Source organism: Micromys minutus (genome assembly GCF_963924665.1).
Source record: "Micromys minutus genome assembly, chromosome: 10".
NCBI classification, from domain to species: Eukaryota; Metazoa; Chordata; class Mammalia; order Rodentia; family Muridae; genus Micromys; species Micromys minutus.
Genome location: NC_137979.1, coordinates 26,879,066 through 26,905,629, shown reverse-complemented (window position 1 = coordinate 26,905,629; position 26,564 = coordinate 26,879,066). Strand labels below are relative to the sequence as shown.

General features: G+C 49.7%; 1 protein-coding gene across 2 annotated transcripts in view; it reads left to right on the top strand.

The window, feature by feature from the left end:
* The window catches only part of RPH3AL (rabphilin 3A like (without C2 domains)), a 129,376-nt gene that overhangs the window by 35,959 nt on the left and 66,853 nt on the right, over positions 1–26,564 (top strand). The window contains exons 1-4 of one of the 2 annotated variants that reach the window (XM_080924121.1): positions 1,067–1,139; positions 15,186–15,295; positions 16,955–17,098; positions 19,413–19,542. In XM_080924121.1, coding sequence (XP_080780247.1) covers positions 15,219–15,295; positions 16,955–17,098; positions 19,413–19,542 — 351 coding nt within the window. In that variant the 5' untranslated portion in view covers positions 1,067–1,139; positions 15,186–15,218. Of the gene's footprint in view, positions 1–1,066; positions 1,140–15,185; positions 15,296–16,954; positions 17,099–19,412; positions 19,543–26,564 lie in introns of those variants that run through there. The other variant, XM_080924120.1, reaches the window with a different exon arrangement.

Sequence of the window (26,564 nt, the reverse complement as noted above, 5' to 3'; positions counted from 1 at the left end):
GGCTGAATGAAGTCTAGAGAAACGGTAGTCTCCTCAGACTTATTTCTGGGCCCAAGAAAGACAACTAGGGCATTGCACCAAGCTAGCAAAGGTCCCTGCTGCCTGTGGGCGGCACTGGCACTTCTCAGTCACTTGCAAGTTGAGACCCACCTACCTCTTCAGTAACATTCTTCAGTCTTCTCTGGCTTTTTAGCCACTTCCTGCCCCATTCAGGTTCTGAGAGCCCCTGGCAGAGCCTTTGGAAGGTGCTTGTCAACTCCCTCCCCTCCCAACTCTCAGGTTTATTGCCTTTGTTAGGAACCACCTGCCAGCAGTCAGGTTTTCCTGGATGAGTGGGGGGGGGGGGGAAGAGAGCCCCAAGGCTCAGCCTAGCTCAAATCAAATTAGACCACTGTGGGAGCTATGGGGCACCAAGCTGGAGGCTGCAGCTCTCTGGGGTTGGTTTCTTTGTCTCTGTAAGAGAATAGTGATCTTGTCATCCCCATGGACATATGTGAGTGCCAGCTCTCAGCCTGTGGCAAATTCCCAGCAGGCGGGCAGCACCTGTGAGGCTGGTTGCTTTGCCTCTCTTTGGTAGCTCAGGGTCTCTCTGAACAAGTACATGTGGTTTTCACTCTGTGGGAGCCTCTAAAAAGCCTCTAGGACTCCTGGCTAGGCACCACTGGTTTTGTCTGGACCCTCCCTCTACCCATCCAAGTCCTATTCTGGGGTAGCCCCCACTGTTGCATGGAGCCAAGGCAGCTGACACCAAGGCAGCCCATAGTGGGCACCTTTGTTTATTGGGGGACCTAGGCAGCCTGCAGAGAAGTAGACAGCTGGTTCCTCAGCAGCATGGCACTTAACCTTGGAGTTGGAACAGAGAAACGTCTGTTTGTGTTTCCAGGAATGAGAGGGGACAGCTGGCCCACAGATAGCAGGCTAGGTCAGCTGAGGGTTGCCTTGGCGGCTGTCTTTAAGCAAACAGCCAGAGCCAGGAGCTTGGGCGGAAGAAGGATGGAGAAATGCCTAGTGGGGCTGAAACAACTTGAGAGCTAGTTTCTACCCGGGGCCGCTCAGAGGCTACTGGGGGAGGTATAGGTGAGGCAGGCGACTAGGGGATCTGGGGACCACCCAATGAACTGCTGGCCTCTACCTGGCAGGTAAGGAGAGGGGGCTTTCTGTCTGTCTCCCGGTGAGTTCTGTTTGGTTCCTTCAAAGAGCAGTACCCAGGTGGGAAGTAAAATCAGACTTCCTTTGCAGAAATTATGTTGCCCTGGGGCTTTTCAGGTCCCATAAGTCACATAAATGGAAGCTGATTGTATTTCTGCATGAAGAGTCCCAGGTGTGGTGGCTCATGTCTGCAATCCCAGCACTCAGGAAGCACGGGCAGGAAGGCTGTAGAGAGTTTCAGGCTCATGGATTACATAGAGACAGAGAGGAGACACATACACATGGAGCTTGGGAGATATACACAGAAGACACACACAGAGATACACACACAGAGAAGACACACACACAGAGATACACACACAGAGAAGATACACACACAGGACAGTGAGAGAAGAAATGATAGATGGGGAGTGAGAGAGACAGGGAAAGACAGAGGGGGAAGAGACAGACAGATGCACAGAGAGAGACACAGACAGACACACAGACAGAGACAGACAGACATACACAGAGACAGACACACATACACAGAGGCAAAGATACAGACAGAGCCACACATAGAGACATGTAGAGACACACATAACCAAAGACACACAGAGAGACAGACACACAACATTAGCTCACTTCGGTGCATGTCTCAAGCCAGGTTTTGGTAGCCCCTGGGAGGGCCTAGCATTTTCTGGGCAGAGGCCTGCTTTTCCTGACAACCTGATGCTATTCCCACAGCTGTTGAGCCAAATTCTAATCCCATTTTCATACTTATGTATGCCGCTTCTTGACAGTCTGGTTAGTTAATGTTCTTATTTTGCTTACTGGGGGCTTTCCAGATTACATTTGTTCCCTCAGTGTGTGTGGGTGTGCATGGGTGTGTCACAGTCCACGGCTGGGTTAGAGGACATCTTGCCAAAATATGTCCTCTCTCTGCATCGTGCAAATTCCAGGGATTGAACCTTGGCTGCAAGTAACCTAACTCACTGGCCCATCATGTAGGCTGTGTGTGTGTGTGTGTGTGTGTATGTAAACTGGTTTCTTTGTTCTTTTACCGTGAGAAAAATATGGAATACTGGGCTTTAGGAGTCCTGCCTCTGCACCTGACTAAAGTGATGGCTCAAAGGCACAGACAGGGTAATGGAGAGCAAGTGTCTGTGTTGGCTTACAGATCAGAACTGGTGCGGAGCCATGCGCTGTGATGATCTGCTGATGTATGAGGGAAACAGCTTTGCAGTGAGGTCAAGCCACTGCTGTAATGTGTGTGTATTTTCAAATGTGTGTGTGTACACGTATGTTACACGTGTGTGCCTGCAGAGCTCAGAGATCATTGTCCAATGTCTTCCTTGTCTCTCCTTATTCCCTAAGGCAGGGCGACAGCTAGCCACTATGCTCTGGGGATCTGCCCTACTTGGCCTTTCTCCCAGCACAGTGGCTGTAGATGTGTGAGCTGCTCGATGCCACACCCGCTTCAGTGGGTGCTGGAGATGTGAAGTTGGGGCCTCATGCTTTGGCAGCAGTCCCTGTGCAGCCTTTTCCCAACTCCCATGGCTGCAACTTAAAGAGTAGGGAGTAGGTGCATTTTGAGATACTCTGCAGCTCTGTACTGTTGGGAAAATAGCTGATCTTAAGGTTAAGACACAGCAAATGGGGCGGTGATGTACTGTCTACATTCATAATGAAGGTTAATAGAACATTCAGTTGTAAGTTAATGAAAAAAATTTTTTTTCTAATTCAAATTCACAGAACCTTCTTTAATGCCCAAGGGGAAAGCAATGACCAAAGGGGGCTTGTTTCATGCTTTCTCCCTCCCCCTCTCTGCATTTCTCCTCTTGTCTGATTCTCTCCCTGCATATGACTTTCTTTCCTTGAGAAGACAGTACTACTGTGTAGCCCAGGTTAGCTTCAAAATCTCCCTGCTTCCTTCTTCTGAGGGCTGGGCTTATAGCTGTATAGGACAGCTTCTTTTTATAGCTTCTTTGTCCCAGAAGTCAAGAGTCCTTCCTTGGCCCTTAGTACTCCAGGAAATGGAGGGACACTATAGAACACCTTATGCATTAGTGCACGTAGTCAAAAGGATCCATGGTGCCCCATGTCCCCACCTCCAAGACAAGATTGAGTTCTGTTATCCTAATGTGCTGCGGGTTGAACTGTGTCCCTCTAAAGGATACATTGATCCTTTCAGTGCCTCTGAATGGGGCCATTCCAACTGTAATTACTAGACTGAAATCTTTCTGGACCGAGATGCTAATTTCAGTATACCTGTAATCCCAGTGCTCAGGGGGTGTAAGGGAGGAGGAGTGCAGAGAGAGAGAGAGAGAGAGAGAGAGAGAGAGAGAGAGAGAGAGAGAGAGAGAGAGAGAGAGAGAGCAGAAATAGGACAGCTGTGTGAAGACAGGTGGGAGGCTGGACAGACAAGAGCCTCTTGCAGTACAGGCAGAACTTGAAGGCTTGTAGTTCAAACACCAGTGGGGGACACCTTCTGCCCCTGAGACTGAAGGTATACATGCGTGTGTTCATGCATGTGTGAGTACACACACAGACACATACATTTATAGCAGTGGTTTGACCTCACTGCATCAGCAAAGCAGTTTGCAGATCTCCACAATAGGCTCCACACCCATTCACCCACTTTTAGACTGAAGTAACACTCAGCAGAAACGAGCGCTACTTTGGGGCTGGAAGGTGGCCTGCACTGGCCTGAACTGGCCTGCACTGGCCCGAACTGCTTCCCTCCTGTACCTCCACAGGTGATTCCTGCCCAGGGAGTGTGGTTACTGTGATTGCCCTGTTCCCACCTGCCTCATGTCAGGCTTTTTAGAAATGACAAAAATAAGCTGCACCTCTGGGGACACACGGGCAGAGTTTGTGGCTTAAAAGCAGAAGGAAGAAGGAAAATGTCTCACATCTCATTCAGTGGATGCTTTTTACTCTGGGAAGAAAGCGTTTGTTTTAGGTTAGACAAAGAGGAAGGCTGGGGCTTGGGGGTCACTGGCCTAGGCATCCCACCTCCTTAGAATCCAAGGATTAAATTTTTTAAAAAATTAAGGTATCTTGTGAGGGAGGCCTGCAGGAGTACGAGAAAAAAATACCTCTGCCAGGCCCCCAGCAGCTGAGCTGCTCCTGAGGCCTGGTACATAGTCAGAACTCAGGGGGTCTGTAGGGAACCTCTGCCTGGTCACACCACACACACCTCTGCCTGAGTCTGGCTCCTTGTCTGCCGCCGGCCTTTCTGTGTTCCCTTCTCCAGGTCATCTGTCATATTGACATTAACTGTGACCTTGGGCCTGGATGTTTTACTGATCATTCCTCAAGCGTCTGGGTCCTTTCTGTGTTTCTAGTTGGTGTGAACCACCTTGCCACGTGGCCAGAGGCTGGACAAGAGAGACCAGCTCAGAGCTGGTCTAGGCATGCCAGGGGGTGGAGTGGGGAAACACACACACACACACACACACACACTGGATGGATGGGAGTTGAGGTGGCTGGCCAGGCCTTGCTTTGTCGGCTGCAGTGTATTGATTGGGTCTTTGATGCCAAACACTAATTATGTTTAGATACTATGCTAGTCCAGGGACACTGGGACATCTCCAGAGTTGTCTTCGTAGAGACAGCAGAGACAAATAACCTGGAGGATACAGAGCTCAAGATGGAGTCAGTACAAATGTTGGATGGAGAGAAGCTGCAAAATTCCCACAGGAGGTGGGGCTGGGGATCTGTAGAGACACAGTAGGAAGACAGTGTCCCAGGTGAGGGTAAATTCAAATACTGCACAGGTCAGTCAGCTTCAATCCTGCCTCACTCTCTTACTACACACACACACACACACACACACACACACACACACACACACACACACGGACACACACACATACATCCCTATACCCCTCCACAGATACATCACCACACACACATACACACACACACAGACACACAGACACACAGACACACACACACACACACACACACACAGAGAGAGAGAGAGAGAGAGAGAGAGAGAAATAGCTTTAGAAACTTTAAAGCATGAGCCTGGAGAAATGGCTCAGTGCTGTATAAGTGTGTGGACTTGAATTCAGATCCCCAAAACCCATATAAATGCCAAATAAATATGGAGCTCCCCCAGCCCCCCATAATTCTAGCCTCTGAAAATGGAGACATGTGATCCCCAGAGCAAGCTGATTAGAGAGACCAGGCGTATTTGATGAGATCTGGGGTCTGAGAATCCAAGGTAGAAGGGCAATAGAGGATAACTCCCAACATTAACTTTGGGCCTCCACATGCCTGTATAGTCCCATACTTGTCATGCATGCATACCCACATACGTGCATACTGTGTGTGCACACTACACACACTAAGTGAGGGGGAAAGAGGACTTGTAAGAAGACTCAGCAGGCTAAGGTGCCTGTTGCCAAGCCTGATGACCTCAGTTCAGACCCACAGGATGGAAGCAGAGAATTGAGCACCACAAACAGCTCTCTGACCTACAGAAGCACGCGGTGGCATGTATGTGGTCACATGTGTGTGCATACATATGTTATAAATAAATGAATATATATTTTTAAAAGTCAGGGTGTGGTGGTATATACTCTTAATCCCAGCACTTGGAAGGCAGAAGCAGGTAGATCTCTGAGTTTGAAGTCAACCTGGTCTACAGAGTGAGTTTCATGCCAGCCTTGTCTCAAAACAGCAACAACAACAAAGTCCCAGGTGAAAAAATAGGACAAGGCTGAGCACCTGGAATGTGTCCAGATTCTAGTGCTAAAATGTGATTTTTTTGGTTTTGGTTTTGATTTTGGAGGCAAGGTTTCTCTGTGTGGTTCTGGCTGTCCTAGAATTTACTCTATAGACCAGGCTGGACTCAGATTCATGCCTGCCTCTGACTCCCAAGTGTAGGGATTAGAGGCATGCACCACCACTGCCCAGCTTAAAATCTGATTTTTTAAAGGTAAACTGCAGGTGTGTTCTGGCCTAGATCATGGACACTTATGAGTGCAGCTCGGACTTTTTGCCCTATGGTAGTGTGAAGCCACGCAAGTGTTTGAGCACACCCTGACCTATACTACTAAGGAAGATCTCTCTGGTACAACATGAAAGTTTTAGATGCGGGCCCTGGGAGGCCTAAAGTCTGGTTAGGAAGCATTGCAACAGTCTTAGCAAGAGGAGAGGGGGTGGAGCTAGGAGAAAGAGGAGAGTTTACCGGAGCAGGCAGATCTGGCAAGATGCATAATGACAGGGCAAATTTAGGGACCCTGTCCAGGTCGGACACTGGCCTCCGTGGGCCTTTTGTCTTATCTTGAATCTTTCCTGTTATTCCAGGGTACTTGAGTAAACAGTGCTTTTAGGTTCAGGATGGGCCTTGGAGGCTACCTGTCTGAATCTCCCTTCCTCCCAGTGCAGCGTGACAGGTGGGGATGTTGATATTTGGGCTCACCTTATCTGGAAGCTATCATTCCCTTTCCCCGTATCATAGTAACAGAGCAGATGTCAGGGCCTGTTGCTAAGAATTCCTGGAATATTAATGCCTGGGTGTAAAGTGAAGGGTATTCACACAGTGCTCAAGGCCTTAGCAAGCCCTAGTGCCTGGTAAGTATTCTTTTGTTTGCCCTAGCTTTCCCTCTATCCCTGACATGCCCCCCTTTATCTCCTATTCCTCCCATCTTCCTTAGCCTATGCACAGCTGTCTATCTTAGGGGTGACAGACTTGATAACAGCAAATGTGCTCCCTCCCATACCAAGGCAGACATAACTAATGGATCACAGCATTCTTCATATGGGGGCTAGATAAGGTCTACTACAATTCATTTACCACACAGCTCAGATTTTGGACTAAGGATAAAATCTCTTTCCCAGTCTTTAAAAGCTACCTGCATGGTCTCTAGCCCTCTCACCTACTTCTTAGGGTTAGTCCTTTGTTATGTGATCAGGGATGGGCCTTTGTCTCACATTTACTTTCTGTACCCAGAAGTTTGATTTTTCCACAAGTGGAAAATCAAACCCAACCTGGTAAGGGGTTTGGTTGTCGATTAAGATCAAGGTAAATGGTTTTATTTGCCAAATGCTACTTGTGTGAGTTACGACACTTTGCCACATTAATCTGCAAAACAACCATCTCTAGATTCAGCAGCTCAGCACAACCATTTACACAGCCTTCCATGAACCTGTCATCTGGGTTCTGCCACCCATTGTCAGGTCACGTGCTTCATTTTGAGCGTCATGATTCAGCGACTCAAACTTTTTTCTTTTTGCAGTTATTAGGAGCCCAGGCCTGCAGTGGCTGGTTGTTTTCAAACACTTTTTGTGTTTTGAGTGCCCCCACCAAACATAGGGTTTGCTCTCTTCTTCCCACACACCTGCTCTCTCTGGTTTTACTTCTATAGTTTTCCTTTCTCCTTACATGGAGATGATGTAGCCTGACTTGGAGTTGTGTTTCTCAGGGATCTCTTCATTTGTCATGCCATTAAGGTACAGATCCTGGCCAAGCAGATCAACTGGTGTTGGGCCCAGAGTCTGTCCCCTGCTTGAGTTCTCTGAACATTCTAGAATACATAGGCTTGACTGTGTCAACTAAAAACTCCCTGGGAAGAAATCAAGGAGCTGAGCACTCCAGGTTCAGAGTGAGCATGAAGAAGCTGCTCTGCCTGACCTGTGCCCTTCCTAGCCCTTGGTAGGACAGGGTCTCAGTGAGTGTGTCTTGCCTCTGGAAGGACAGGTTGTTTTGCCCTCCAGGTATAATGTATGTCAGGGATAGCTGTTAGTGGGTGGTTTCTACCCTGACCTAGCTCAGTTAGGAGACTGGGGTCAGACAGCAGTGTTTCTGGGCTCATCAGAACCCCAGGACCAGTGGTGGGAAGGGCTTTTTTTAGAAGGGGTCACTCCTCCCTTCTTATTACATGGGCTTTTCCTCTCGGTTTAACTACTTGTTTTTATGGCGTTTGGAGTTAAACAAGGGTCTTATTCCTGTGCTTTACCATTGAGCCACCCCCCCATAGCCTGATTCCTTTCTATAGAACACTCTGCTGGCTAGCTGTTACAGTACCTGCCAAGGCCCATTTAACCATGAAGATGCTCAAGCCAGCACTGGTCCAGCCAACTCTGAGGCAAAGAGACAGAGCCTTTAAAGTAGATGCAAAGATTTTGCAGAGGACTTTGGGGTTTATGATAAGTGATTGGGATTATATATTCTTGAACCCAATTAATTAAAGATCTATAGCTAGTTCTTTCAAAAACTACAAAATTGATGTTAGGCTGACAGGACCCAGCTGCCTTCAACAGATTTTTTTTTCCTGATGAACAATTCTAGATTCACTTCGGAGAGAGCAGGCAAGAGGCCCACAGCTCACAGCTTTGAGTGGCTGAGAACGTTCCTGTAGCAAAGCTGACTCAAAATGTGTTTCCCAAAAATGCGCACGCCATATCTTTTTCAAGAATTTCTCCTAAGGAAGTTATCAGAGATGGCCACCAAGAAGGATCTCGTAAGATAGCCATTTTTGTGTTGAGTATGTAAGAAAACTCAGAAGTCCCAGAGTGTCTCCAGATGATGAACTATGTTGTGGTAAATAATAAAAAATCAGCGTGACTGGTTCCTGAGTTACCCCTCCACGCTGTCCCTGGCTCTCTCTGACTCAGGAGGTTACTCTCAAGCCAGTTCCTGCACATCAGGCCCATATAAAACTTACACTGATTTATCTCAGCAGCTCCACACTGGCTCCCAGGGTATTCTCTGACCCAGGCAGCCCGAGAGCCACGCTGTACGCACTCACAATTCCCTTGGTGGGTTGTTACCATGTCAGGCCCACACGTCCCAATTCCATGGCGGCCTTGGTGCATTTCACCACTGCACCTTCTCTTGAACTCAATTAAGTCACCACATGAAGGAAAACATCACACAATAATCTCTGATCCAATTGATATATTTTCCCATCTAGACAACACACAATCCTGTACACACCCATCCCTTATAAAATATTCATAGCAACCTGTATCTATGCAAAGAGAATGTTCACATCTGCCTTCATGTTACTCCCAGCTCCTCCTCCTCCTTGCTCTCACTCCTCCCTCCCTTTCTAAAACTTTGTTCCCGCCCATCCTTCTTTCTCGTCCAATGATAGGCCTTGTTTTATCTTGTACCTGCCTTCCTGCATAAAGACATTATCTTACAGAACTATATCTATAATACTATATATCTAGAATCATAAAGTTACAGTGTCAAGAATTTTGGAAAACACAGGATAGTAGCAGCCCAAATAAACCCAGAAGGCGGTAAGAAGCCAGTTAATACTGTGTATAAATATCTAGGAAAACTCCTGACTCCATTAAAACTCTGAACATAGTCCTTTGGGTAGGGGTGTTGGTCGAGTTGGTGGCACTTCTCCTGTTGTGTGTATTAAGGGGAAAGAACATGTTGTGGCCTACACATGTGATAGTCAGAGGACAACTTTTGGGAACTGGATCTGCACTGTGTAAATTCTGAGTATCAAACTCAGGTTGTCAGGACTGGGGGCAAACACCTTTACCCACCGAACCAACTCTCTGGCTCTTGCTTTTCCCATGGAGTCGAGGGTATGAAGTTCTCCATGGGGACAAGTCCCACGGGGACTTGGGCAGTGAACATGTGAGAGGACCAGCTTTTTAACTTTGACGAGAACCTGATATCTCAGCAACAAAGCATTTGCTTTTACAGATCTGGCTCGTCACTGCCAGGGGTTATGAACCTTCTGCCCCCTAGGAATTCCCTCAAGAAGCTGACATAAGTCATTCCTGTCCCTGCCTGCCCTCAGCACCCCATAGCCTCCTCTGAAGGGCCCCTCAGTGTCTACTAAATGCAGCCTCTGCCTAGCTTGTCTCACCCAGCAGGGGATGAGAGACACCAGGAGGCAGCTGCTTCCCCACAAAGAGCCCCTGGGTGCTCTAGCCCCTCCAGGAATATCATCAGCTGAGCTGTCAGACTGAGCCATTCCCCACCACATAGACAAGCTACAAGGGAGATCCTGAGAAACAAACTGTCTATCAACCAACCAGTCACAGAGCCTAGATAGGGCCTGTCCCGTCTGCTCTTTGCACTTCTGCCTTTCTGGTTAAATGTCTTTTCTTTGGGAAGAGATGTCCATGAAACACAGCTCATTTTAGCAGATAATCCCTGCATCGGGCTTGGTTCTGGGCAACAAAGTATAGAGAGGAGAGTGCTTGTGCCCCAGGAGCCACAGTGTAGAGAGATGAGACAGAAATGTCATCACAAGATCAGACAAGGACCCCTGAGCTGAGGACCAGAGTCGAAGGATGTGCTCCACCCCAGCAGTCTTGGCTTGGGTTCACCTAACATGCTCTGCTTCTATATGAACAGTATACATGCTCAAACATGCCTCTAGCCTCTTGCCTGTCACAGCTAAGATGATCTTAGAGACCCTGTGTGCCATCTCTCTCTGGTCAATAGAGGAAATGACCAGAGGGCCGCCCCCCCCAGCCATCTTTCTGTCTACTGGCTGTGGTTTCAGACTTCTCCAACCCTTCCTCCTAAATAAGTGAGACCACCTTAGCACTTCCTCGTCTATTATAAACTTTTGTTCCCTCATAAATTAACAAATAAGCAAGGTACACCTTTAACGCACAAAGTACTGTGGATGGAGTCTGTGAGGCCCCAATTCCATGCGTGCATGTGTGGTGTATGTGTCTGTGTGTGTGGCATCTGTGTGTTTTTTGAGACAGGGTCTTTCTAATGTAGCTCAGGCTGGTCTTGAACTCTTAAAAATGTGTAAGCTGCAGTTCTCCCTCAGTGGGAACCAGGGCAGGCATGTTGAGTGGTATATATACAGTTTTGCTGAGGGATACTTAGATAGGAGGGGGTTGGGATGGCAGGGTAAGGCTCTAACTGGCTGTCAAGTCAGGGAGCTGGCCACAGCTCAGCTCAAAGAGGTATGGCAAACTCAAGCTAGCTCTGCGGCAGGTTCCTAAAGTGGGCTTCCTCACTGTGCCCCATCTGTTCTGCGGCTGCTCTTTATGCAGGACAGACAGCTGTGCTCTCGGAGGTGCCAGCCACAACCTCGAGTAGCAGTTGCTGTGTCCTTGGCTCTGACCTTCATTCTGAGCCACCTCTGTGGACCTGCTCAGCTGTGAATTCACCATCCAAATGTCCCCGCCCAGTCGGCACCATGACTCCAAGCCCTGGAGATGACAATCCTCCATCTCTCTTTGTGTTTTGACTGTAGATGTCTGTCCTGCAGTGGCTCCCAGTTCCACTAGCCTCCCTGGCAGCAGCCCTGTTATAACTTCCTCCCTGTATCTCAACCGTGGGAGATGGTGTGGGGCATGCAGAGACTCATACAGGTCATCTGTCCCTTGGGTACAAGTGGTAAAACAGAACCCCAGGGAGATTGTTGACTTGTCCTGGACATTTAGTAAATTTGCACAAACACCCATTGTGTTTTGTTTGTTTTTGGTTTTGGTTTTTTTCCCCTTCTGTGGGCCTGTTTCCCTAACCTTCCTCATCACCATAAGGACATCCTCTGGGCTTCGGTGGAAAGTGACAGGAGGCAGGGGAAGCTGTGCCACCTGAGCATCTGTGTGGGCCTTTCATAGCCTCTTAACCCATCTTCTCATCTTCTAATGCAGAGAGCAGTGACCCCATTAGGAAGGACAGACTATAGACATGCGGTGGGTCAGGGGACAGATGACGTCAGTTTAAAGGGTCCCTGGTTCGTGGCCTAAAACTGTGGTACTAGGAAGTGACATGGAGAAAGGGCAGGACATTCATTCTTAGAGATGCTCTGGGGCTGGGCTGGTTTAAAGCTCTGAGGAGCATCTCCACCTTCTCCTGGATCCCTTTCATTCTCTGCCATCATGGAGGTAAGGCTTCAATCCCAAGGTCCTTCCCCCTGTCCTCTGCTTCTCCTCCCAGCTCATCCTATCACAATCTTCAGTTCAGAGACTTCTACAGAAGATGAGGTCTTCCCAGTGCAGAGCCCCAAGGTTCCCTGACTTGTTCTTGTCTTTCAGGGGTCACCCCAATTGCTCCTCTGCTTCTGTATAGTGGCCAGCAGAGCACTGAGGCCACCACCCTTTTGTGTCCAGTCATATAGGAACTAACTGGGTTGTCAGGCTCAGGATTGCCACCCTAAACACACTGGTCTGGGCAAAGCGCCCCCTGCAGGTCAGGAGCGGATACAGCCCTTCCATTTCTTGACACTGGCAGAATGTTAGAAAGGAGAGAGCGTATGAGCTGCATGTTCTAAATATTTACTTTGAGCAGAGTAACGCATTTCACACCCTAGTAGCAGTGTGACCACACTGTTCACAAACTAACAGAAACTGAAACACAAACAAACAAGCCCACAGTGCACTAGATGCTAGGCACGGGGCATAGGTTTAAGTTTCTAATGGACATGGTTTTTCTGATTTTTTTTTTTTTTTTTGATTGAGTTATTTGGAGGAGCAGCACATGCTGGGGTACATGTGTTGAGGTCAGTGGACAACCTGAAGAGGTTGGTTCCACCATGTGGATCTTGGGACTCGAAACTCAGGCCATCAGGTTTGGCCTTAGGCACCTTTATGCAGCAAGCCATGTCTTTATCCTCGACCTAGCCATTCTTGCATCTGCCTGTTTGTTCAGGACTATATCAGCATCATTTGGGAGAAGGTGCAGAGGTTCCTAGCTTGCCAACAGAGTCTCTGCGCCTGGCTGGTTGGGGGGTTCTTTCCTGAAGTGTGGACCAGGGTGGAATGCCAAGTCCAGCTGGGAAGCTAGGCTGCCTAGACAGACAGACCTGTGAAAGGACAATGGGGCCTGGGCTTGTATGGCCAGTTAGCGCCATCCCACACACTGCCCCCTGGTGGTCATCATGGGCATGGGCCACAGTGGTCTGGAGTTCTCTTGAGTATGGTTCAGGGATCCCTGAGGGTCCCCAGCACTTTTCAGAGATCCCCCAAATCACAACTATTTTCCTCACCCTAAGACTCTCGGTCTCTTTCACAAGCATGGAAACTGGAAAGTACTCAGATGTGGCTTCAGAAGCTGTGTGCTGGAACTGGTTTTTTAGAAAGTGCCATCTGTTGCGTTTTGGTGCAGAAAAACACACACCATTTTCCGAGAAAGTTCTAGAACACTCCGCCTTCCATCCATCCTACACATCCATGGACCCTTTCCATGTTCTTCGCTGGAACAACATCTCCAAAGGTCGAAAGAAAAGTCAGACAAGAACGCCCAGCTGTCTTCAGTTAATTCCCAAAGCAAAGTAAATTGCAAAAATATAAAAAACAATCCTGGGCCTCACATTGTCTTTGTTTTAAAAACACATGCCTTCCTCATTAAAAAATATAAGTTGTATGAATACCTAATAGGCCGGGTATCTGTAATAGGAGTTTTTAGATTTCTCAGCAAAATATCGATAGATATGGCTCATATCTGTTTGGAATGTTCAAAATTGTCTTTCTCACTGTATGTGAAGGGTTCTGGTCCTATGGCACATGTGCAGAATCAGAGGGTGACTCTGGAGTTGGTTTTCTTCATCCACTTTTATGTGGGTCTTGGAACCCAGGTTGTGGGGTTGAAGAGCAAGTGCTTTACCTGCAGAACCAGCTTGCCAACCCCAGAAGATTTTTTAATAATATCTAATGAGTTGGAACTCACGTATTGTTACCATCACCCCTATCTAATTTCAAAATATTTCCATCAGTTTATAAAGAAACTTTAAAGCCATTAGCTGTCACTGTCCTGTGCCAATTAATGATCACTAATCTACTGCTATTATTTTGCCCATTCTGGACACTTCCATAAAGAGCATCACGTAGTATGTGATCTCTTGTACAAACATGGATTTTTTACTTAGTGTCATACTTTCAAGGTTCTGCCATGTTAGAGAAGGTCTGAGGTTTTTGCACGGACAGTTGTACCTTTATCAGTTGTCCTTGCTTTAGAGGCTATTAGGAGTAATGTGGCTTAACATTTGCACACATATCCATGAGGATATATGTTTTCAGTCCTCTTGTGGGTGATACCTAGGGCAACCAAGTTTCTGGGCCATGTGGCAATAGGAAATAGCAAACAAATTTCCAGCCACAATGTTTTTTAAAAATTATTTTCATGTATAGGTGCTTTGATCTGTGTGCATGTGTGTAGTGCCTATGGAGACCAGAAGAGGGCGCCAGACCCCCCAGACTGGAATTACAGTTGTTTGTAAACCATCTTGTTGGTGCTAGGAATCAAAGCTGGGTCCTCTAGAACAGCCAGTGCTTTTAACCACTGAAGCATTCTTCTGTAGAATATAAAGGGGTTCTGAATTTTCAATCCATTGGACTGGATTGGATGAAATTAAAGACTGCCCTTATTCACACTGACCCAAGTTTGTCTCATTTTCTTCCCAACATATGTACACAGTCACACACACTCACACACACACACACTCACACTCTCACAAACACACATAAACACACACACACTCTCACATACTCACACACACACACACACTCTCTCTCTTGAATACACACACACACACACACATACACACACACACACACACACACTCCATTTAGAAGACACAGGCAGTATCTTTGCAATCGGCAGCCTGAGTCAGCTCTCTGCTCAGTACCACAGAGAGCCAGCTAAGCTACACTTAGGTTGAACCATCAGGCTCTAAAGACGGTCTCTTCCTGCAGGATTTTCAAGGATAGCCCTTGCAGACAATGACTTTTAAGAGTGCCCAGTGGAGGTGCTGGCTGCCACCCTGTGCCGTGCCCTCTGGATCTCTTAGGGAGTAGAGCACAGGCCTGTCCCTGGTTCGTGGGGCAGTGTGGGAAAGGGCAGGGCTTGGATGTTCTGCAGGGCTTACCAGCTGAGTTGAAAGTTGCTGAGCGGGTGCCTCTCCTCCCTCTGATTCTCACCCTCCGATGCTGTGTATACTCTGGTCCTTTAGCTATGTGATGTGCCCGTGCCAAGATCCTGAGCCTTAGGGAAAGCTCCGAGTGAGGCTTTTGCTGGAGGGGTTACAAGTCAATGGTCAGCAGGGATTAGAACTACCAGCAGCACCCCAGTCACTGGCACGTGCTTCCGTTTCTTCTCGTCCCAGATGTGACTCCTGCCCTGGGCTGTGCTCCCCGTCATGGCTGACACCATCTTCAGCAGTGGGAATGATCAGTGGGTTTGCCCCAACGATCGGCAGCTTGCTCTGAGAGCCAAGTAAGTACTTTTGGCCTGGTGGAGTGGCCCTTCCCTCTCTACCTCCCCAGTCTTTTGCAAGCTTTGTTTCCCCAGGGAGAAGTTTAGGGTGAGGTGGCTGTCAAATGCCCATGTTTGTTTATTACTCACTATATAGAACTAACTTATCCCCATTTCTCAGGTAAGGAAGGTGAGGCCTGCACTCCTTGCCCATGTCCTTTGTGAATGGCTGGGTTGGGACCCACATCTGAGTTCAGCTGACTCCCACACCTGTGGTATTTCACAACCATGGGGAACAAGGCCTCCCGTTGGCCCTGCTCTTGTCACTGAGGCTGGCATAGCGGGGCAGTACAGAGCCCACAGCTAGCCCACAGCATCGTTCCTCAGCAGGGTCTCCGTCCCTCTGTGGTTCCCTGTGTCTTGTTGGAGGTCTTCATTTTCCTATTAACCCTGGTTGGGCCTGACCTACACACACACACACACACACACACACACACACACACCACTGTGGACCTGTGGCTGAGCCTGTCAGATGTCCCTCCCACCTCCGAGTCTGTTTCAGCTCTCTGGTGGGTGCTGTCCCTAGCTCTGATAGGTCAGGAACATCCCTATGGCTGTCAGACTGTGTCAGCACAAGCCAGCATTTCCCAACTGCGACCAAGCTTAAGAAATTCGCAATTAGTCATTATGAACCCGTGGGAGACAGAGCTGAGACATCAAAGGGGGATGGAAAAATTCATCCGAAATGCTCAGGAGGAATCATGTGTGATGTGTGAGCATCTTTGCTCCCCTCCTGGGTGCCTCAGTCCCACAACTTCGGGGAGACTAGGGATGAGATTGGACCCTCTTGCCATCTCGTTCCAGACCTGTGAGGTGCCCTACCTGCCAGGGTGCACACTGCTGGGAGACATCAGGTCTTAGACTTCATTACAAGAGCCGTGTCCTTTGACCCTCCAGCAACCCCTTTATTCCCAACCCCAACTCCCCTTCACCAGATACTAAGAGGTGTGTCTGAGAGACAGATGCCCACTGCAGAGCTGGAAGCTGAGTCCAGTAGACCCCCTAGGATTCCTAAAGGGTTTTTCAACCCACACACCTCCTTCCAGGTACCCAGGTGCCTCTGGACAGTCCTAAACTCAGTTGGTCCTTCATGTTAAAGCAGAGATGCGGGAAAATGAAAGTTATGTGGATACTTAAAGATGTGAATTCTTTCGGTGATGAGGATTGGCAGTGAGGTGGGGGTGGAGTACTAACTGGGTCCAGGACCAAGACTTCCTTTTAAGTATGATGCTTCTCTTGACCCAGAGAGGTAAACGTTACATGGAAATATGGGGGAAGCTCCAAGCATATGAAACAGCACGTGCAAAGGCCCTGGGGTAGAAGGAACATGGCATATAGCGAGGCCTTAACAAAGAGCGGGTGTTAAGGGTACACCGTGTTAAAGGCCAAGAGAGGACCAGACAGAGTAGGGCCTGGCCCTCCAAGATTCTCCTTCTAGAGAGGAAAAAAGTGGGTCCCACATTACCCTCTAGCAATCACCCTAGGTAGTGGGTACACATCCGGAACATATAGAAACATTCATTATGGACTCTGGACCACAGAGTCCAGGCTCTCACGAGGGCTCTGTGGGTACACTGGGTCACTGCTGTCTCATCTCCAGCCAGACTATTCTCTCCCAAGGCTGCAGACGGGCTGGTCTGTGCACACATACCAGACGGAGAAGCAGAGGAGGAGCCAGTGCCTGAGCCCCGGGGAGCTGGAGGTCATCCTTCAGGTCATCCAAAGAGCAGAGCGGCTGGACATCCTGGAACAGCAGAGGATCGGGTGAGCAGCCAGCAGAGCCGGGGCACTGAGGCCGCAGCGGGTCTGCAGGGGCGGCTCTGCAGGGGCTATGTAGGGGCCAGTCTGCAGGAGTCAGGAGACCCCAGCTTCTCATGGGGGCAGGGCTGGGATATAGGCCGATGTGAGCTGGGGACTGCATTGATTCAAGACCCCAGACAGGAGTGCGGGATGAGCCCAGGAGCAATTTTGAATTCGGGCTTTTGCAGGACTCAAGAGGAGGCTGGTTAGTGAATCATCCCACCCGAGGCCCCAGCAGGAGGCGCCCTCCGGTGTGTTTTCAGCCTCTTTCCTGGCCTCTCACATCCGGGGCTCAGCCATCCAACACGTTGGTGTGCCTTTTTATTGTGGTTGGATTTGGAAGCGCTCAGATGGGGGAAGCTTGAGGCTGCTTTGGGCAGGAACTCCGCCCCGTTCTGATCTCGTTATGTTTCTGCTCCTCTTTTTCCATTAGTTCCCTCATCATTTTAAAAAGTCAGACACAGTAGAAAGGCAGCTTCAGGAGGTGGTGTCCCTACTAGAAAGATGACTGCTGCGCCAGCGGCCTCTTGTATGAGCCTCAATCACACAGACAGGTCATTACCATGTCAGCGCAAACAGGGCTGGCGGCAGAACGGCTGGGCTTTTCTTTTCTTTTTCCCCATCTAGCCTGGCTTCTTACAGATCTCCTCCCCAAGGGCCCGGCCAGGTCCTGGGCTAACCTTGAATGCGGGTGATTGACATCCGTCCAACACACACCCCTGCCACTTCCAGGGTTCCATGCTCCCACCCCACCCCCACCCCAGGAAGGAGAGCAGGGAGTGTGTACCGCAGGGGCCTCATCCAGGGTGCTCTGTGCCGCGGAAGCGCTTTTGGACACCCTCAGTCAGCAGGCCGCAGTCACGGTGCTGCCTCAGGAAGTCCCTTCTGTGATCTGATGACACCCTGATTCCTGAAGGACCCAGAAGCGGTACTGCAGATGAATTGTTCACACGGATGAAGCGTGTCCTCTACATGATGCAGGGAAACTTGATGTGGATTGACAGAGGGTTCCCGAGAGTGACTGAGCCACGCCAGGCTAGAACTGCGTTTGCCCCCAAACCCTACAGATGGATAACTGTGTCAGCGACGTTGGAAACGGAAGTGTTCACTGTAGAGCATTCAGGAGGAAGTGGCCTCACTGACAGCTAACTATCCCTTGTTCCCCTTAGTTACAACCTGCCATCCCAGGAAAGTGCGGGCCTGAGGTGGCGGTGGGGGTATCGGGAAGGTAGGGTTAAGGTTAGAAGTGAGGACCCTGACTCTACTTCTTGGGCGCTTCATCGCTCAGCAAGCCATTCCATGTTGGTTCAGCCCCAGTCCTCTCTACAACAGGCAGCTGGGCTTCCTTCCCCTAGGGGTGGGGGTGACCGTGGGAGGGGTTGATGCGGCCACCTGCCAACTCCTCATCCATTCAAGAGTTCTTACTGAACATCCACCCGGGTACCAGGAGTGGCCGACAAACCAAACAGTTTGGTACCTAGCAGGAGGTGGGGGGCGGAGAGGGTGTCTGCCGTGGAAAGGCTATCGATCCCAGGACGGGCACCTGCGCGGCTCAGCTGGGTTCCTGGGTACTCAACATCCAGCAGTCTTAAAGAGGAGTTGATTTTTCTCTCCTGCTGCCAGCTTCTCACCTGCCCAGATGCTCTGACCCAGAGCCTACCAGGCTGTCAACATTGTCCTCTGGGACGCAGCTCGAGGCCTCCAGTCAGCCTTCCTTGGAGAGAGAGTCCTACCTCCTCCTGGCTTCTTCTTTTCCCCTCTCCTCATTATTCCAGGTTTCCACCACTTAGGGAAATGTCACTTAGATCAAATCACCCCCAAAACTCTTCAGTGGCTTCGGATCGAAACGAGACAGCCTATGACCTGCAAATCCCTGCGCTCTGCCTTAGCTGCCTTCTCTGGCTTATAGGACGTTTCTCAGCACCCTGTCGCATGTCTTCAAAATGTCTTCCCAGGCCTCCACCGACCTCGCATTATCTGGCTCATCTTGTCCCCCTCATTCCTGGCTTGGTTTCTTGATCATGAATTGATTGAACCTAAGTTCCAAAAGAGCCGGGACCATGTGTGTATCTGACCTGTTTGTTACCATATTCCCAGTGTCCAAGACACCCTGGCAGCTCAGTTATCAGCAAGTTAAGGAATGACTGGGAGTTAGCCACGGGAAGGGGCAAGGTGAGGTGAGCGTGTGACTTAGACTCCCATAGCAATGGTACCCAAGCAGCCCTCACGTTGAGGACAGGAAGCACCTTCCCTCTGACTGCTGCATCCTGTGCTGCAGGCGGCTGGTGGAGCGGCTGGAGACGATGCAGAGGAACGTGATGGGCAATGGTCTCTCCCAGTGTCTGCTCTGCGGGGAGGTGTTGGGGTTCCTGGGCAGCTCCTCCGTGTTCTGCAAAGACTGCAGGAAGGTAAGCCCTGCCCTGGACTCGCTATTTAGCTCCCCAGAACGGGTCAGCTTTGCCATCCTGTGGCTTTGTACCCTAGTCTCCAGGACAGTGTGTGCACATGTATGTGCATGTGTACATTTATGTATATGCTGACGTCATCTTTTTTGGCAAGAAGACCCTGAGGATTGGATGGTATGGCTCTAGAGCTAGCTCTGGCTCTTAACCTTCAAAGCCTGGGTGTGAATCTAGCTCTTATACCAACCATGACCTCAGAAAACTGGCCTAGTATCTTACGCTTGCCTCATTTTCTCCATCTGGAAGATTGGAGCAACTATCACATGTACTCAGATACATTAAGTGCAAAGTTCATGAGCCTTATCCAGCACCCGGGTGCTCGGTAAATGTTAGGCAAGCCCTGCTTCCTGAGGTCCAAGCAGTGTGCTTCTGTTCTGGCTGGCCGGCTGATCTCTCCCCCCCCCCCCCTCTCCTTCTCTCTCTCTCAGCTAGGGAGAATGACCTTCGCAAGGTCAAATGGGGTTTTGTCTTTTCTTATACTAACCTGGGCCTTGAATTAAAGCATTTCCTAATGAGCCGAAGACTTTAATAATTGGCTTTAGTTTACTATTTCCCGGAGAATACTGTACCTGGCAATGTCCGAGTTTGTTTAGGACCTCAGTTTTACTCATATGGAGCCTGTGCTGTCATTTTTTTTTCTGGTAGAAACTCTATTCTAGATTATTCCATTTCCAGCCATGACTATGTGCCGTGCAGTAATCAGCATTCGACTCCCCTTTGCTGTCTCCCATGTTCAGAGACAGTGTTACCCCCAACATCTTTTTTGGGTTCTGCCTAGTTTTGCTGGACTATCTTCAAGTAGCTTCCACATCTGTTGTTTTTAAGTTTGGAGTTTTTTTTTTTTTTGTTTTTTGGGTTTTTTTGTTTTTGTTTTTGTTTTTTACTTTTATTTTGTGTGCATTAGTTTATGTGCATTAGTGTTTTCCCTGCATGTATGTTTGTGTGGGGGTGTTGGATCCCCTGAACGTACAGATAGTTGTGAACTGCCATGTGGGTGCTGGGAATTGTGCTCTTAATTGCTGAGCCGTCCCTTCAGCCCCAAGCTTGGAGTTCTTAAAGTGAACAAGACAGAAAGAAAAGGATCTTCTCTCTTAAGATAACAAGAGATGACAAACCATCATCAACTAAGGTGATTTTAGAGATTTACCAATTCTGGGAAGAAATAACACAGGTTATAAGCCTCAGCATGGGGTGGGGTGGGGTGGGTGACCCGCACTGAGAGGACCATAGAGGTGGACGTGCTGGAGCAGTAAATGTGGACTTGAAACATTTGGCTTCTGAGCCTTAGCAATGGCTTTGTCTGAGGCATGTCCAAGCTAAACATCAACCAAGGCGAAGAAGCAGGAAAGCCAGGATCTGAGACACAGTCTTTTCTCCTTGCTATCACATGGGGTAATTTACTCTAAATGCACATCATCCAAGCACAGCGGAAGGCGATGGGGACCTGTAGGGTCTGCTGGTTCCTTTTTCAGCTCAGAATTAGAGCCTACCTAGGTGGTAGGTGTAGGAACCTGGGGGTTCTTTGCTCCCAGGAATGGGACAGGTGTCCACGTTTTGTGACTTCTACTTTCTGCCCCTGTGGCCCCAGCAGACTGTTTGCTCCTCCCGTCTCTTCACCTCACAGCTACTCTAAAGAGTTCAGGTTTGTGGACTCATGAGAGGCTGTCCCAAAGCTCCACCCATGGGGACTGTCCCTCTGCCACAGAGTGAGCTGCTGACCCTGGTTATCAAAGAGTTAATACCAGCTGTTCCTCAGAGAGCCATTGCCTAGGCAACGGACTGGCCCAGGGGAGGGCCTCAGCTGAGTGAGGGCTGTGGGGAGCTGTTCTTCCAGACTTGCCTCCACCACTGCCCAGTGCCCCGGGGCTGGGCTGGTTGGAGGACATTTCTATGATGTGCTCTTTCTAGGCCAGTGAGAAGGAGACTGACTGAGTGCTGCTGGCCTGGCAGAAACTTGTTAGGGCAAAGGTGGGAGGGGAGGGAATACTGTTTAGATGAGGGTGTTGGGAGATTGGGAGGGTCGTCTTCATGTGTCCTTAGGAAGACTATTAGTTAATCCAGTCATAGGTAACCATTTTCTTTCCTGGTTTTTCGAGACAGGGTGTCTCTGTGTAGCCTTTGCTGTCCTGGAACTTGCTCTATGAGATCCACCCTTCTGAGTGCTGGGATCGAAGGCATACGTCACCACACCCTACTCACCATCCTGTAAATCTGAGAGGGTCCACCGTGTGCAGGCTGTTCCCCAGGGATAGCAGAAATTGGGCAATGAACTAATTTAAAATGAGCAAACATAAAATAATGCCAGAGAGAGTTAGCACTTTGTTCAGAGTGGAAACAGTGACGTGTCTTTGTGACGGGAGACCTCTCTGAACTGGGGCTGGATACAGGCAACAGTCAGACCTGGGGAGGATCCGGGTGGAAACGGAAGTATCTGGAGCAGAGGGAATGAGGGATGAGCTTGGGCCAGGTTCCACCGAGCCTTGTAACTCCAGGTCAGGAGCTGGAATTCCATTGTGTGCTTAGGAGGATGCAATGGAGACTGAGCATGGCACGGGGTACTGAGAAGGGACAGGATGCGATCTGTTTTGTGGTTGTGTGTTGGGTGTTTGGCCTTTTCTGTGTGTGCCTGGGCACTCTGTGGGTGCAGTGCCTGGATGGGCCAGAAGAGGGCAGCAGAGCCTCTGGAGCTGGAGTTGCAGTTGTGAACCACCATGTAGTTGCTGGGACTTGAACTCTGGCCCTGTGGAAGAGCTGCCAGTGCTCTTACCCACTGACCCACCTCTCCAGGCCCTGCTATGTGTTTTCAAAGGATTGCTCTAGCTGTTGTAGGCCAAATAGACTGTTGTAAGAAACAGCGTCCAAGCAGGAGGCCGGCTTAGTGGTGATGGCTGCCATTGGAGGAATGAAGGGCTTGGTAACCAGGCATCATGGGGATGGAGGCCCTATGCTAATAGAGCATCCATGTCTTCTGTGTTTTCTAAACAGATGGGGGAGAGTTAGACGTTGTAAGTGGGGGTCCCTGATGAAGAGCCCTGGACTGTAGGAGGCCAAAGTGAGAGGCCACTTGACTCCCTCTCCCCCGTGTCTCAGAATTTCCAGTACGCTGTTCCTATACCAGCCCTCAAAGTACCTAGGACTCCTGACTGACTGGCCACAAACTGGGTCAGAACAGAGGTACCCAGAGCTATAGGACCAGCTTGGGTTGCATTCCCAGCTTGCTTCTGTGGGGTGATCTGGTAAAACTCACTCTGCCTCTCAGCCTTCATTTCTTTATCTGTATCAAAAAGCAGCCATCCGCACCAGATGGATGTGAGGGATGGATTAGCTGGTGCAGGGAAGCCCATTATAGCCTGGTCGATCCCAAGCACCTAGCAAAGGCTGGGGGACCCTGTCATTGTCATCGTGACTGGGGTTCCCTGCTCACGTTTGCCACAGAGCTTGGACCTGACCTTCATGATCACAGGAGACACAGATCAGCAGTCAGGAAGTCCAAGGCAACTCAGCGTCTCCCTAGCCTGCCGGATGGATGGCTTCCTCCTCATAGCATCAGGCAGGAGCCCCGATCTCTCTTCCTCCACAGACATTAATCTCATCAAATATGGCCTCACACTTAGGAGCCCATTTAGCCTTACTTCTTTACTTCCAGAGTGTCCTTTCTCCCAATGTAGTCACAGTGGGATTTGGAGGTCAACACTGGAATCTTGAGGGACCCAATTTAGTGTGCTCTACCCTATATTTTCCTTATTAGGATTCATGCTATGGTTTCCGGTTTAGTCTTTTTGGTTTTCTCCTCCCCACAACCCCCAAGATGAAGTCTCAATATCTAACCCATGTGGTCTCCGACTCAGCACTTCTGCCTCTGCCTTTGGAATGCTGGGGTTCCCGCTGGTTACCCATGCCTAGAAGCATTGGTACTTTTTTGGGCTTCATACTGAAACTGCTACCATCATTAGTCTTTTGTCTTTTCAAGACTTATGTAACTAAATTAAGGATTTGGATTCCTTTGCAGTTCTTAATATTGGTGTCAAGCTAGCAGGGACCCCCATGAGTGTGCAGCAACCACAGTCTGTGTGTCTGTCAGGCGTGAGGGGAATCTAGAGAAAGGGGAATTCTCTCTGGTCCTGACTGCCAAGGTGGATGGGCAATATTCTTTAGAGCAATACCCGCTGCTGTAGGGTCCTAGGTTCCCAGGACTTAGCAACCTGGAGCGCTTGTGTGGAGAAGTGAATCGTCCAAGACGAGCAGGTGTGTGTGCTTGGGTGGGCTAAAAAGAAAGGATGTGGGAAGATTCTTGGCCTTGGAAGTGTCCAAGCAGACCTGTGGGGGCAGGGGACAAATCCTCAGGTGCTCTTGGGGACACCAGTGCCTCTCAGCAAGATCCTTGACAGTGTCTGTCAGCCACAAGCTAATGAACGTGTATGTGGAAGGCACTGCAGTCCTGAGGCGGTGTCCCTCTGTAATTGGGTCTTCACGCACACTCACACACTGGCTGCCTGGCCTCATTTCCCTGGCTGTAGTGAAAAGGGAGAGGGGCTGGCTGGTTAATTAAAGAGGCCTGGTACTCCTAATTGCCTCCGATCTGAGTCAGACAGCTGCTTCCCAGCCATGTGAGGCTGTGGCCGGCTGCGGGATGACTATCTGAGCCCCAGGACAGCACTGTCACCAGTCGAAGCAGTTGGAGCTTCTCCTGGTCTCAGCCAAATGGATCTCATGGTGCGGGCCCAGGAGAGCCAGCCTCACATAACCTAGACCTCATGTGCTGAGTTCTGGTAGCAGAGGGGCTGAGGTTAGCCTGCGGTTTTCTCCAGTCCCTTAGCAAAAATTCTGTGGGGGCATCATGGCCCCAGCTCAACGTGGGAGAACACTTGATTCCTCCTGCCACAGATGCCAGACCATTTTGCTTTAAGGATCTGTGTCTTGATGCAGAGATTGGCAGTAACCCCAGGCTAGAAAGAGGTTGTGCCATTTCCCCCTGAACCCCAGGCAGACTCCATTCTGTTCAGGGTGAGAGATTTGTGGCTAACGATCAATGGGGGAGCAGATTGCTTGTCACCCTCCTGCCTGCCAGGCCTGGCAATCTGAGGAAGCAGCATCCCTGTCACTGTCACTATCTCATACCTGTCCCCAGCTTCTGACCTGCTGGGGGGAGCACTTCCTAGAAAGTCTGAGATCTCATGTGCTCCTGTGGGGATTTGGGAGTCCTCCCCAGCTAGTCCCCAGAGACCACCTCCTGCTGGCGGAGAATCAAAAGAGTCAAAGAATTCAGGTGCCAGCTACTCAAACTACAGACTGAGGACCAGAGGTACAGACATCCCCCAGTGTCGGCTGGAAGTGCAAATTCTCAGGCCCTCTTGAACTGTCTGAGCCAGAATCTGCATCTCACCAGACTCATTACTGTGATGTCTTCAAGTGTCATCCGAACCACAGCATGTGCCTGTCGGACTCCCTCTCCTTCATGAAGGGACTAACATTTCAAGGTGACTATTTGGCCAGACTTCTGCTGATCCACTCATGTGTGATGGTCATCCCTGAGTGCTCCCACATTTGAGCTCCAGTAGACAATGCGACTGTGCAGTCGTGCAGATCTCTGAGGTCCCGCTTCCAAGTCCCTGGGAATATGCACCCAACAGTGCTTATAGCTGCATCCCACAGTAGTTCAGCATGATTTTGTGGGAAGCCTCCATATCATTCTGCACAGGGGCTGAGTGATTTTACACCACTGCCACCAATCCACCAATGTGCAAGAGTCAGAAGGTAGCCATTTTTTTTTTTTTTTTTTTTTTTTTGGAAGAGAATTGGGATATGCTGAAAATCCTAACGGTTCCCATCCTGACCTCCCTTTCCAAGCCTGACTGTAAGCACCTCTGCTCCTGGTGGAGAGGGGAGAAAGCATGGGAACAGCAGCCAGCTACCTTGAGTGATAGCATATTTATCCTAGCTGCCTCCGAATTGGCCTCACTGTGTTCTTTGTCCTCCTCGGCCTAATTTGATGTGGAAGCCGTGTGTTTGTGCCTTATTACAAAGATGGATTTGTTTTTCCGTTCGTTCGACTACTGATGTTTCCTAAATTCCCGGAAAGAATCACTTAATTCCTGTGCCCTGAGGGGCCCGCTTCGGCTGCTTGCCTGTCGCCAAGGCTCTTTGGCAGGAATTGACTTGGCTTTGGTTGTCAGGCTCAGAGGATTGGACCAGACACCAAGCTGCAACTTGGAACATCCACCTCGCCTGGGGTTGACAAGCAGAATATCTCCATTAAGGCACACGTACCCTGCTGCCTCGTGCCGGCAGCTGGCCTTTCTTCCCCTAAGTAAAAGAACCTGTCACTCAGTGCAGCTGAGCGTCCATCCTGTTCACCATCAAGATCTCTTAAATGGGGTTATCTGGATAGAATATGGTCCACTTGGCCAGTGATGCCCTTAACTCAATGGACCGACTCTTCATCCCTGGCCTGCTTGTCAGTTTTGCAGCTCTGGACATTGTGCCCATATGACTCCCAAGGGAGAGATAAGGATGCCAGGCCTGACATGTACACAGGTCTCAGATGGGAGAAAGAGAGCCGTAGGAGAGAGCTGAAAGAGGCCCCAGAGGAGATAATGGGGAGATACCGGGCAGCCTCTATTCATGGGTAGCAATGTTGGGAGGGACAAAAATGTGCCCAACAGGGCATGGTTGGAGCAGACATGGCTCTGGAGAGGCACGGGGCTGGCAAGTACATGGGAACTTGGCAGTTTGGGTATTTGGGAGACTGAGAGGAGCAGGGGGTGGGGAGAGAGAGGCAAGACTAAGGAGAGAAGGAAGACAGGAGCTTCAAGGCCAGGCTGTGGCATGTGTTTGTTCCCGCACCACTAGGCCCACCCAAGAAAGCTAAGTAGTCCTGAGGCAAAGTCCACACAGATATCTTGGGGAGATCTGGGGCCCTGTGGTGGGCTGGCAGGAACATAACAACAACTGTCCATGTAGCAGGGACC